This window comes from Mus musculus, chromosome 6 (assembly GCF_000001635.26).
Source record: "Mus musculus strain C57BL/6J chromosome 6, GRCm38.p6 C57BL/6J".
Lineage (NCBI taxonomy): Eukaryota > Metazoa > Chordata > Mammalia > Rodentia > Muridae > Mus > Mus musculus.
This window is the reverse complement of record NC_000072.6, coordinates 67,852,833-67,867,549: the sequence shown is the minus strand read 5'-3', so window position 1 is coordinate 67,867,549 and position 14,717 is coordinate 67,852,833. Positions and strand designations below refer to the sequence as shown.

The 14,717-nt window shown below is 40.2% G+C and overlaps 1 gene segment (V, D, J or C) and 1 further gene; both read right to left on the bottom strand.

Annotated features, from left to right (window-relative positions):
- The window catches only part of Igk (immunoglobulin kappa chain complex), a 3,171,119-nt gene that overhangs the window by 2,859,205 nt on the left and 297,197 nt on the right, over window positions 1-14,717 (bottom strand).
- Window positions 5,891-6,391, bottom strand: Igkv17-127 (immunoglobulin kappa variable 17-127). The segment is given in 2 exon segments: window positions 5,891-6,188; window positions 6,346-6,391. Coding segments are annotated over 2 exon segments (344 nt in total).

The window sequence follows — 14,717 nt, the reverse complement described above, 5'->3', positions numbered from 1 at the left end:
ATGTTTTCTACTTCTTTCTTTTTATTATTAATTCTTTGAGAATTACATAAGGTGTCTTTTGATCATATTTATTCAAAATCCATACAGAACCAATTTCACCCAAAATGATCATTTCCCTATTCATCTTGTCCTCCATTTCTTGCCTTATTTTGTTTTATTTAAGACATGTTTGGTTTATAGGATCTCCTAATATGTGGAGGCAATGAGTCAGAGATTTGAATGAAGGAAAGTAGCCATAGTAGAAAAATATAAGGTGTGCTATTCCCCCAGATTTGAACTAGCTTCATTTCCAGTTTGTGAAGAAACAAGAGATTCATGTTTTACAGTCTGACCTCCAGAGGGATTCAGCATATGGTATATGGAAAACAAAGCAGAATGTTTTTACTTTATTCTAAATCTGGTATTTACTTTTCTAGCATTCAATAGGCTTGAGTCACCTACTTGATTACTGTACACCTAAGAAAAGAACCTATAGGAAACCAGACCCATACATGCATTCAAATCCCACCCCTACCACCAACTAACCATGTAACTTTTGACAAATCACTTATAAAAACACAAACTTCTGCACATATGTACACAGTTTTTAATAAAAAATTATATATGTACGTATATATATATATATATGTATGTATATATTGTTTGTGACTGTGTGAGGCCTTGAATGGCAGCCTGTTTTGAATAAGTGAGGCTTGCTCCATAAACCCAACAGAAAACTCTACAAGGGATAGAACAGTGAGCCATGTTCCCAGAGACAGGTGCCTGACACCACAGAGCCCCCAACTCCATAATTCTGTGACTAACAGTCACACAGACCAAGCCCCAAGCTCCTGACATTCTAGCTAGACTCCACCCTCACAGTTACCTGACAATAGCCAGGTATGGTCATCCCCACAGCTACAACTGTAAGATAGCCCAGCCCACTATAAAAGGGGCTGCTTGGTCCCTCCTCTCTCTCTTATGCTCTTACCTTTCTTAGTCTCATCTCTAGCTCTCCTTCTCTCCCTCCCTTCCCCCCTCTCTCCACATACCATGGCTGGTCTCCCTCTTTCTACCTTCTCTCTTCTCGCTGCCTTTCTACAATAAAACTCTAAAACCATAGACTGTCTCTGTGCATCAAGGCCTGCCATGCTTGAACAATGGAATAGGATTTTTCCCTGAAGGGCCATGTCTAACCTCCTGCTGGAAGGCCTTCCTGCACTCTGCCATGGATCTGCCCAAAGATTCTCTCCCGAATGCGAATCACCCAGCGCCCTCTCTCCCCCTTCCCTCTCCTCTTTTATGCCCTGGGGTTGACCAAGCTGCCTGCAGGGCTCCCATTTTGTTCTCATCTATTCCACAGCATCCAGCAGTCTGGGATGTTCGAGACTGAGGAACTGTTATCTCAGACCTCCGTGAGGCACAGTGACCTCAGACTGATCCCTGACGACCTCTCCCATAGCAAGACACCCACGTGTGGCTGCGTGGAGAGCATGGGGCAGTCCTCCATGTCTGCCTGTCCAGAGCTCTGAAACTTTGGTGGGACACAGGTTCTCTCCTACACCTTTTATTCCCTGACACCCGCATGTGCAATATATGTAGGCAGGTTCCAGAGCAATCAAGAAGAGGAAAGTTGTGAGCCCCTCTATGTGTTTCCTAGGGAAAACCATGTATCATCAATAAGAGCAGATTCATCCTTCAATCCCCTATTTTAAACAGAGCCATACCAAGTGCTATGTTCCATGCACTTGTGTAAAATACAATTAATTAGACAGTAGCAGCAAGTACTGTACACAGAAACGTTCCTGAAAAGAATTGTGACATTCATGCAGACTTCGGCTAGGCTGATTTCCTTATAAAAACTTCAGTGGTTATGGAGAAGTAGGAATCACAGGTCCAAGGTCTAAGTACAATTTTCTTGGGCAAACTTTACAACCCTTAACACCATTTGTGCTTCCAACATCTATGTTTGAGTAATGTCTTTGTAACTTAGAACTATAAGGTTCTTTTAACATACTCTAAGCTACCACCAACCAGCATACTACATCTGAGGACAACAGCAGTGATTTCACTTCTGTGACTTATTGTTGCTACTGATGTTTCTATCAGTGCATTGAGAGGTATCCATGACTGTCTGTATTCTGATGCTATAAAAAATTCATAACGCTGTAACTGGGTAAGAATGAGAAGGAGTAACCTAATTCTTTGTTCTCACAAGGTCATTCATACTTGGATACAGGGTGAACTATCTCTTAACTTCATGCAAATGTGAGTTGTGTTTTGGGTTGGTTACTGAGACATCTCATGGTTGTTAATGGTGTGATAATAACAAAACACTTTCTGCTGTATATATTCTAGCAACTGATTTTCGTGGCTGTGTTCATACTGTAATTTAATACTTTTATTTGTAAAAGGTAACAGGATTAAGGTAAGCTTAAAGTCAACTCTTAATCTCTTCATGCCTCATTGTTCAGAGCACAATTGCAATCTATATATTTTGATCACATTTATATTTATCAAACATGTGGAAAGTAACAAGTAGTCCTTAAAGCACATTACAAGATCTAATAATGGCTAATTGTCCCAAATCTTCGCTTGGAACAATGGACATGAGTTTTTAAATTTAAAGTGTTTAACTGTGTTTGTAGAGACAAAACATACATAATCTACAATTTGGTAAAATTGTGATCTCTTTTATCATTATCACAATATCATTATCACTGCAAGGACTGAGGGTCATCTCTATAAATGTTCTGCAACTTTGGGAAATTATCTGTTCTTTTGTCTTGGAGGCTACCAAGAGTGCACTCTACAAAGAGGAGGGCAACATAGATGAAAATATTCTTCAGTGCTTCACGGGGAAGCCACAGCCAGCCCCAGCAAGGCCTTTGACTTATCTCACAGAGACAGGCAATGAATAAAGACAGGCTCAAAGAATAAGAGATTCCTCACAAGCCCAAGTGATTCCTGTAAATGTAACTGATTTTAGCAGGACAAAAACAAGCAATAATTTTGGCTACCTACTTGATCTTAAACACCCAACAGTAAACATTAAAAATAAAATAAAATTAAAATAAAAACAGTAAACATTAAAATGTAAACATTAACATGATTGGTATGATACTTTAATAATTAAAGGGACATAAATGATGTTTGGACAACTATTCCTCATTAATGATTCTCTTCCTCATAAGACCTGCATTGGCCTACCTTAACTTTACAGTGTCTACACACAGCTGAGAAGCAGGCTTATCTGCTTAGATGCTGAGCCCAAATGTTAAAGCTCTATGTCTTACCTAGAGAACACTATCTGTGTCTGGAAGAGTATTTCACAGAGATGTAATACGTCCTTACATCCTGTTTACTGAATAAAGTATGGAGCCAGATACTCAGTCACCAAACTCACATGTTTGGGAAATTATATCCAAATTCTGTTCTTGAAATTTTTCTAGACAAGGACTTACTAGAACTCCATATCTCTTTTAATATGTCAACCAAGATGTTGACTTTAATTAACATCTTTTACAAAGCTTACAGGTGCCTGTCATTATACCAGAGACTAATGTAAGAAACTTTGGGTTGCAGTCATTTAATCCTTCTTTAGACCTCTGGTACTCTATAATTTTTCTCCTCATCAACATTGTCGCTTTATGTTCCTCACAATTTGTACTTATAATACCTCATTCAAATATCACAATCAAAAAATTATGTTATCACCAAAAAGGTGGATTATATTTTGGATCTTTGCTATCTGTCAAGTTCTATCATGGCTCCATAGATGGATCCCCAGTGCCTCCCATTTCCTCACCTACCTTTTGACATCTTTAAGCAGTTAAGAGAGATCTGTGCCCAAAAACTCCTAAAAGCATTTTGGGTGATCTCTGAAAATGGGAATAATGAGCCTTCCAAGTATTCCCTCTTCTTAGCACTCTGGGCATTGTTTTTCAGGACTCAAAACTATAATAGGCAGTTTGAAGGTCTCTCTACATCAGTTAACCTCCCAGTCTCACCATCTCTCAGAAAAACTTAAAAATATTCAGATGAGCTTAACATCCTTTCCTCTGGTTGCTGTGGTATTCTAAAACTAAGTTGGACTGCACGTCCTTAGTGATAAGGATGGGATTTAGGCCCTCATTGAACAATGCAACTTCCTCACCAATAAATCCAAATGGTTTTGAGATGAAGCCCAAGTTCACGGTGATCAGAGGAAACATTGTTGGGTATGCCTCTTCCTCTGGATGGACTGTTGGTTCCTTTTCACAGAAGTTCCTCATCTTGATCACTGTTCCTCATTATCAACCCTGTACTTATATTTTTGCCAAGTATTTTGGATATTTTACTTACTGTACACACCTTCATTAAAATAAACAGATTTCTCTCTATACCTGAACATGAATGTTCATGTAAGCTCCCCTATTTATTCTCATCCAACAGCAGCTCCTTTCATTCCTGAGGCAGCAGCTAGCCTATATTTGGGAGACTGTAGTGGAGTTCCACCTGCAAGGCGACTTCATAACTTTCACCCCAGACAAAATACATTTTATTTAACTAGTCCTGTGTTTTGTTCTGTTCCCTTCCTTCCATGCTCCCCATCCGTGTGTTTCTTCTGAAGCTTACCTGAGTGTAGCACATATAACAGTATAACCACTCACTATCTTCCTGAATGACTGCATCTGGAAAAAAAAATTCAGTAGAATTCTTTTACATCAGTGTACTACAGTCCTTGACTTCATTCACTGTCACTCTTACGTTACCCCTGTTGAGGTGTCCCTCCAACTCCAACATTCAAAGTGAAATACTTGCTCACTAGACACAACCCTTTTACTTTTCCCATTTTATACCTGGCCATAATACTTTTGTGGACTCTACTTTTGACTCTCCCACTAATCTGCACAGGAGAGATGGATTCCCCTTTTAAACAGAATGCACCACCTCTTAAAAGTGGCTGGTTTAACTTATTCATGTAGCTACTCAGTCTATCTGTTCATTAGATTCCATTGTTCCCTGGAGCCAAGGCTGTCAATATGTCTCAGTCACTATGAAGCCACACCGCTCTCATGCTACAGCTTTACAAAATGACTGACTGCTTTATGGGCCTGTGCACATAACTGTCTCTTTCTGATTTCTCAATATTCACCATCTCCTACCATCTCCTAATACTTCCTTAATCCCAAATGATTACCTACTGGTCTCCACCAACTTAACAATAATTGCTTCCTTCCTATTCTGACACAATTCACCCCTGCAAAATACTTACAACCCATTGAGACAAAATCCTTCACCACTCTATCTGCGAGAGTCCAATTCTTTCTGACTCTTCTCTGGGTCTTCCTCTTTCAACCTCTTTCACTTTGCCCAGCCCCCTCTGGAAGCTTTTTTTTTTTTTCTGTAATAAAATCGCATATTTTCAAGTCTATAGCAATCATTTTTCTAAAGTTTCTTAAGAGCAAAAGTTGGTAAACACATGGCTCACAAACATCTCACAAAATTAAATCTCTTCTGATCAATAATTCCTGAATTACAATGCTCATTTCCTAGTATTAGATAATATCAAAACGAATTATATATGGACCTAAACCAGATTCAGCACAAGTCAAATTCTTTGATTTTATCTCAAATGTAAAACTGAGTGTACCAATGGACAGGACTTAGTACCTCTGCAGTGCAGCAGGATACAGGCTTCCCTGGAAAATTATATCTAAACTATTACTGTCTCTCTTAAGGGAAGGGTTCAGGAAGTAATAGGGGGCCAAGAATGCTCCAGACACTGAAAAAGGAAGTGAGAGTGCATATGCATGGAAGGAATAAAAACCAACAATTGATGAGGTCACACACTGAACAGCTTCAATTGCAGCTGATGTAGCGGCACTGACAGCATCTGCAGGTTTCTGTAAGAGGACATAGCACTGTGAGAGGCATGTTATCACTTTGCAAACAGTAGTAATCTGCAACATCTTCTGAGAGCGTGTTTTCAATTGTAAAAACAAAATCTGTGCCATAGCCACTGCTGGAGAATCGGGATGGGACTCCAGGACGAAGAGTATTGCCTTCTGAAATAAGGAGCTTAGGAGGTTCCCCTGGCTTCTGCTGGTACCAGTTCATATCATCATCAATATCAGTGCTGGTTATGCATCTGATAGTGACTTTTTCTCCTGTAGCCACGGACAGGGATGCTGGAGACTGGGTCACAGTTGTTTCTGCCCTAGAATCTGTTTATGGAAGAAAAGTAAGAAAGACAAGTCAAATGTGCCATAATTAAGTAAGTGAAGACTCTCAACTTCTTTGGAAACTATAGGATTTTGTTGAGACTGTGAACACTTAACAAATGTCATGAGAAAGAAAAACTGTTTTACTTACCAGAGACACAGAGGAGAAGAAGGCTGAGGAGAGGAGCTAGTGAGAGCATGGTCATGGCCTTGAGTGATAGCCAGCTTCCAATGCAGCTTGATGGCATGCATTATATGTCATCAGGGAGGCTGATGTGGTAATGGGGGCATGCAAATTGTACCAAATATGATAGTGGGTATGGAGGCTTTGTTGAATGGACAGTGTGAAGCTTCACACTGAGTCTCTTCACAGCTGATACTCACATGACTAGGGTTCATCTGTTGCCATGGGAATGTTATTGATATTATTCTTCTTTTACATCACAGAATCTTGTTGTTGGTTAATGTGGTTAAGAGGGTTCCTCAAGGTGGCTGATTATGGGATGGATCCCAGGCTGGAATAGTCTCTCGATAGTCCATCCTTTCGTCTTAGCTCCAAACTTTGTCTCTGCAATTCCATGGGTATTTTGTTCCCTAGTCTAAGGAGGAATGAAGTACCCACGCGTTGGTCTTCCTTCTTCTTGATTTTCTTGTGTTTTGCAAATTGTATCTTGGGTCTTTTAAGCTTCTGGGCTAATATCCACTTATCAGTGAGTGCATATCTAATGACTTCTTTTTGTGATTTGGTTACCTCACTAAGGATGATATCCTCCAGATACATCCATTTGCCCAAGAACTTCATAAATTCATTGTTTTTAATAGATGAGTAGTACTCCATGAGTAAATGCACCACATTTTCTGTATCCTTTCCTCTGTTGGGGGACATCAGCTACCAAACCCAGACACTATTGCATATGCCAGCAAGATTTTGCTGAAGGGACCCTGATATAGCTGTCTCCTGTGAGGCTATGCCAGTGCCTGGCTAATAAAGAAGTCGATGCTCACAGTCATCTATAGGATCAAACACAGGGCTCCCAATGGAGGAGCTAGAGAAAGCACCCAAGGAGCTGAAGGGGTCTGCAACCCTATAGGTGGAACAACAATATGAACTAACCAGTTGCCCCAGAGCTCGTGTCTCTAGCTACATATGTAGCAGAAGATGGCGTAGTCAGTCATCACTGGGAAGAGAGGCCCCTTGTTATTGCAAACTTTATATGCCCCAGTACAGGGGAATGCCAGGGCTAAGAAGTGGGAGTGGATGGGTAGGGGAGCAGGGCAGGGTGGGGGCGGTATAGGGAACTTTCGAGATAGCATTTGAAATGTATATAAAGAAAATATCTAATAATAAAAATAAATAGATAAGTAAAGAAATAAAGAATAAAATGCATATGTGTTTATTTACTGTAGCAAAAATGATACTTACTGCCCAACCTTGGGATCCATTCCATATACAGAAACCTAACCCAAACACTATTGAGGATGCCAAGAAGTTCTTGCTGACAGGAGCATGATCTGGGTGTCTCCTGAGAGGTTCTGCCAGAGCCTGACAAATACAGATGCTAGTGTTCAGAGCCAACCATTGAACTGAGCAAGGGGACCCCAATGGAGGAGTTAGAGAAAGGACTGAAGGAGCTGAAGGGTTTTACAACCCATAGGAAGAACAACAATATCAACCAACCAGACACCCCCACACACACATACACCCATTGCTCCCAGGAATTAAACCACCCACCAACCAAAGAGCACACATGGAGTGACCCAAGGCTCCAATTGCATATGTAGCAGAAGATGGTCTTGTAGGATATTAATAGGAGGAGAGGCCCTTGATCCTGTGAAGACTCATAGTCCCAGTGTTGGGGAATGCCAGTGCGGGGAGGCAGGAGTAGGTGGGTGGATGGGGGAACACCCTCCTAGAATCAGGGAGAGGGGGAATAAAATAAAAAATAAAATTCATAACTTAATCAAATAATAGCATGTAAGTGAAAATGTGCTATCAGCCAGCCAGGATGAAAATGATGATGAATTGATTTTGTTTGATTTGCTCACTTAATTACAGCTATATAAGAGGAAGTGTTAATTGATTAGACCTCAAAAAATTGAGTCTAAAATGGAATCTAGCTGGTGGATATAAAGATGGATTGCAACCTCAAATACAATGCATAGATATTATGTATTCAAATGGGGTCATTTACTTAGAATCTAAAGAGAAAAATAAAATTAAAATCAGTAAAATCACACCATTAACAATAAAAACACTCTAATCCCAACATTGAAAGCTATATGCATGGATATTTCCCTAAGACATAAAGAAGACACAAACAGATTTTTTAAAAAGTTAAACATAATAACTTCGTATAGAAAGTCCTTTTAAATCTATGGAAGGGTACAATTTAAAATATAGTATTAGCATCCTGATTATAAGGATTCAAGAGAAGCTGATGTTTTTAATGGGACTTTAAAGTCATGACACTAAAAAGTACTTTTGTAAATGTCTCTACAACTAAAAGAATAATTATTATACAGTTCAAGTTTTTAAAATGGCCTTGAGTACCTTTGCAGAGAAATGAAAACTCATTTTCACACCAAAACAAGTAAAGGAAAAAAAATGTTTGATAAGAGTGCTTCCAGAAGTAGCTAGAACTCAGAAAGTGCTTAAATGTTCCTCATCTAGTAACTTGGTGAACTGGGGTTCTTCAATACTAGGAACTTCTACTTGTAGGCAAAGAAAAGCTAATTCTCCATGCACACAGCTTGGAAACGCCACAGAGTAGCCTAGGCCAGTAAAAAATTGTATTTATTGTGTGAGCATTTTTCTGTAGTGCTTGCTATGAGCTGAAGAAAGGATGGTGAGACCAGTGAGCTCTGTGTTATTCAGTGCATCTGAATACATGATTATTGTTCTGAAAACACACACTATTTACATGACCAGTATGCTTAGAGACACCACATATGCACACATAACATCCACACAGGCGAATAAATGCAATGAGTTCATTAATAATATGAAAAAATTTTCAACTTCCTGATTTATTTTATTATAAAAGATATCAGCCCAAGAGAAGGCTCTGTGCAAGGTGCAGATTTTCCTGCCTACAAATTTTTGAACACTTTCTATGCCTGTATAACTATTTAAAAATAGAAAATTAGAAGGCCTTATGGAAACAGTGACTGAGCTGCAATCTCTCTAAAACAAAGCAAGTCCTCTATCTCCCTCTACTGGAGGAATTTCAGGCAGACACTCTTGCACATTTTGAAGAAATCGGGAATGGAATGATTGTTAAGCTATTTGTGCTTATTAGAATAGTTACACTGAAATGTATATACATAATACACCAACACAAAAATCTGCAGAAATAAAGTCATGGCATTATTTAAATGGCACAACATATCAAAGATATTTTATAGATTTAGGTTGCTTAAATTTGGTTTTGTCATGAACTATCTTGGCTTCTCCATGTTTTGATGGGTAGAGTATCTGAAATGGCACCTGTGGTATTTTTGGGTCTGTAAGACCCTGTCCAAGATCTTCTGCCTTTTTGAGTCTCTGTTGAGAAGTCTGCTATCCCCATGTGTGCATTTATGTGAACTTGGCCTTTTTCCCTTGCAGCTTTTAATATTCTTTCTTTGATCTGTCATTTAGTGCTTTGATTATTATGTAGTGAAACGATTGTCTTTAGTAGTCCAGTCTATTTGGTATCCTGTAAGGTTATTTATTGTATGTTTATGGCCAACTCATTTTTAGGTTAGGGAAATTTTCTTCTATGAGTATGTTGAAGATTTTTTTTTCTGGCCCTTTGTAGGAGGAATCTTCACCCTCTTCTATGCCTATTAGTCTTAGATTTGGTCTTTTCATTGTGTTCCAAATTTCCTAGATGTTTTGGGTTAGGAGATTTTCACACTTTGTATTTTCTTTGACTGGTGTGTTGATATGTCTGAGATTCTCTTTTACATGTCTTGTGTTCTGTTCTTGATATTTGCATCTGTAGCTCCAGATCTCTTTCCTAGGTTTTCCTTTCTCCTTCTTCTTCTTCTTCTTCTTCTTCTTCTTCTTCTTCTTCTTCTTCTTCTTCTTCTTCTTCTTCTTCTTCTCCTTCTCCTTCTCCTTCTCCTTCTCCTTCTCCTTCTCCTTCTCCTTCTCCTTCTCCTTCTCCTTCTCCTTCTCCTTCTCCTTCTCCTTCTCCTTCTCCTTCTCCTTCTCCTTCTCCTTCTCCTTCTCCTTCTCCTTCTCCTTCTCCTTCTCCTTCTCCTTCTCCTTCTCCTTCTCCTTCTCCTTCTCCTTCTCCTTCTCCTCCTCCTCCTCCTCCTCCTCCTCCTCCTCCTCCTCCTCCTCCTCCTCCTCCTCCTTCTCCTCCTCCTTCTTCTTCTTCTTCTTCTTTTTTTGGATCACACACTGGGTCATTTATTGGCACAACTAGCATTTGCAATTCCTATCTCACTAATTACTATTACGATTATTATTATTGACTATATTATTTCAAAATCTATTCATTTTTAATTTATATTTTCTTATTAGATATCTTCTATATTTACATTTAAAGTGTTATTCCCCTTGCCAGTTTCTCCTTTGAAAACCCCTTATCCCTTTCTGCTCCCCCTGCTCATCAACCCACCCAGTTCCACTACCTGGCGCTAATAGTCCCTTATATTGGGGCATAGAACCTTCACAGGATCAAGGGCCTCTCCTCCTATTGATTTCTAACTATGTCATCCTCTGCTACATATGCAGCTAGAGCAACTAGTCCCTCCGTGTGTTTTCTTTGATTGGTGGTTTAGTCCCAGGGAGCTCTGGGGGTACTGGTTAGTTCATATGGCTGTTCCTCCAATGGGGATGCAAACCCCTTCTGCCTCGTGGGTACTTTCTCAAGTTCCTTTATTGGGGACCCAGTGCTCCGTCCAGTGGATGGCTGTGAGCATCCACTTCTGTATTTGTCAGGCACTGACAGAGCCTTCCAGGAGACAGCTATATCAGGCTCCTGTCAGTAAGGTCTTGTTGGCATCCACACTAGTGTCTGTTTTGGGTGGTTGTTTATGGGATGGATCCCCAGGTGGGTCAGTCTCTGGGTGGTCATTCCTTCAGGTTCTGCTTCACGCTTTGTCTCTGTAACTCCTTACATGGGTATTTTGTTCTCCCCTTCTAAGAAGGACTGAAATTTCCAAACTGGTTTTTCTACTTCTTGAGTTTCATGTGTTTTGCAAATTGTATCTTTGAAATTCAGAGCTTCTAGACTACTATCCACTTATCAGTGAGTACATATCATGTGTGTTCTTGTGTGATTGGGTTACCTCACTTAGGAAGGTGGTATCCTCCAGATCCATTCATTTGTCTAAGTATTTCACAAATTTATTGATTTTAATAACTGCATAGTACTCCATTGTGTAAATATACAACATTTTCTGTACCCATTTCACTGTTGATAGATATCTGGGTTCTTTCCAGCTTCTGGATATTATAAAGAAGGCTGCTATGAACATAATGAAGCATGTGTCCATATTTCATAATGAAACATCTTCTGGTATATTTCCAGGAGTGGTATTGCTGGATCCCCTGGTAATACTATGTCCAATTTCCCAAGAAACCGCCAGACTGATATCCAGAGTGATTGTACCAGCTTGCAATCCCACCATCAATAAAGGAGTGGTTCTCTTTCTCCACATCCTCGCCAGCATCTGCTGTCACATGAATTTTTTTATCTTAGCCATTCTGACTTCTTTGAGGTGAAATCTCAGGATTGTTTTGATTTGCATTTCCCTGATGACTCAGAATGTTGTACATTTTTTAGGTGCTTCTCAGCCATTCAGTATTCAGTTGAGAATTTTTTGTTTAGCTCTGTACCCCATTTTTTAATAGAGTTATTTGATTTTCTGGAGTCTAACACCTTGTGTTCTTTGTATACATTGGATATTAGCCAATGGATTTAGGATCGGTAAAGATCTTTTCCCAATTTGTTGGTGGCCTTTTTGTCTTACTGACAGTGTCTTTTGCCTTCCAAAAGCTTTGTGACTTTATGAGGTCCCATTTGTTACGTCATGATCTTACAGTACAAGTCATTGGTGTTGTGTTCAGGAATTTTTCCCTAGTGCCCATATATTCGAAACTCTTCCACACTTTGTCCTCTATAGGTTTCAGTGTCTCTGGTTTTATGTGGAGTTCCTTGATCCACATAGACTTGAGCTTTGTACAAGGAATGGATCAATTCACATTCTACATGATAATCAAAGGTTGATCCCATGTCATCTTTTGAAAATGCTGTCATTTTCCCACTAAATGGTTTTAGCTCCTTTGTCAAAGATCAAGTGACCATAGGTGTGTAGGTACATTTATTAGTCTTCAATTCTTTTCCATCGATCTACCTGTCTGTCACTGTATCAGTGCCATGAAGTTTTTATCACAATTGCTCTGTAGTACAGCTTGAGGTCAGAGATGGTGATTCCACCAGAGGTTCTTTTATTGTTGAGGATAAGTTTTGCTATCCTAAGTTTCTTTGTTATTTGAGATGAATTTGCAAATTACCCTTCTAACTCTGTGCAGAATTAAATTGGAATTTTGATGGGAATTGCATTGAATCTGTAGATTGCTTCTGGCAAAATAGCCATTTTGACTCTATTAATCCTGCCAATCCATGAACATTGGAGATCTTTCCATCTTCTGAGATCTTTTTCGATTTCTTTCTTCAGAGACTTGAAGTTCTTATCATGCAGATTTTTCACTTGCTTAGTTAGAGTCACACCAAGGTATTTTATATTATTTGTGACTATTGTGAATGGTGTTGTTTCCCTAATTTCTTCCTCAGCCTCTTTATCCTTTGTGTATAGAAAGGCCACTGATTTGTTTGAGTTAATTTTAGATCAAGCTATTTCACTGAAGTTGTTTATCAGATTTAGGAGTTCTCTGGTGCAATTTTTTTGGGTTCGTTTATATATACTTCCATGTCTTATGCAAATAGTGATATTTCTTCCTTTCAAATTTATATCCCTTTGACCTCGTTTTGTTCTCTAACTGCTCTGGCTAGGACTTCAACTATGATATTGAATATGTAGGGAGAAAGTGGGCAGCCTTGTCTAGTTCCTGATTTTAGTGGGATTGCTTCAAGTTTCTCTCCATTTAGTTGGTTTTATTAATATTTATTTTTTATTATTTCCTTTATTTATATATAAATGTTATCCCCTTTCCTAGTTTCCCCTCAGAAAATGCCATATCCCCTCCCCTTCCCCCAGCTCCCTAATCCACCCACTCCCATTCCTGGTTCTTGCATTCCCCTATACTGGTTTATAGAGCCTTCACAGGACCAATGGCCTTGCCTCCCATTGATGCCCGACTAGGGCATCTTCTGCTACATATATATCTAAAGTCACAAGTTCCACCATGTGATTTCTTTGATTGGTGGTATAGTTCCAAGGAACTCTGGGGGTACTGCTTAGTTCATATTGATGTCCCTCCTGTGGTGCTTCATTCTTTTTCAGCTCCCTGGGCATTTCTCTGGCTCCTTCACTGGGGACATTATGCTCTGTCCAATGGATGACTGGGGGCATCCACTTCTGTATTTGACCAGCACTGGCAGAGCCTCGCAGGAGACAGCTATATAAGGCTCCTGTCAGCAGGCTCTTGTTGGCTTCTGCCTAGTGACTGGGTTTGGTGGTTATTTATGGAGTGGATTCCCAAGTGGGGCAGTCTCATTCCTTCAGGCTCTGCTGTGAACTTTGTCTCTGTAACTCCTTCCATGCGTATTTTATTCCCCATTCTAAGGAGTAATGTGGGGCATTGGCTATGCAAAGACAGGCTGGTCTCCATTCGAGCTGAGATGCTGAACTCCAGGACCTGGTGGTCATAATTTACCTTCATAGGATGGAAGGAGTTCTCTCCTATCTCCTGGAACTCTGGTTCCTGTCTAAGTTACCGCCCCCCACAGCCCCCACAAGAAAAGCATGGCTAGAAGTCACATAGGCAATGTCCAAGCTTCTGACCTTCAGGCTAAACTTCTCCCCAGTTACCTAGCAACAGAAAATATAGCAATTCACTTTAAAAGGGGTTGTTTGGCCCCTTCTTGCCCTCTCACTCCTTTGTTCTCTTGCTATTACTCTCCTCTCACTCTCTCCCTCCTACTCTCTCTTTCTCTCCAGCCTTTTCTCTCTCTCTCTCTCTCTCTCTCTCTCTCTCTCTCGCTCGCTCGCTCGCTCGCTCCCTCTCCCTCTCCCTCTCCCCCCCCCCCCCTCTCTCTCTCTCTCTCTCTCTCTCTCTCTCTCTCTCTCTTTTCCCCCTTTGTCTCCTCTTGGCCATGGCTGGCCTCTCTCTCTCTCTCTCTCTTTTACCTTCTCTCTTTCCCCCTGCCTTTCTATAATAAAGCTCTAAAGTCATAGACAGTCTTTGCTCATCAAGGCAGCACACATTCTCGCATGTGTGAGAACCTCTCTTCCCTCAACCCTCTCTCCCATAACCCCAGTCTACAGGGTGTACCCCGGGGCCCCTTTAGGTTTTGGGGCTGCCCCTTGTAGGCCCCCTTGTCGAGTGTGTCACAGACTTGGGCTGAGTGGAAA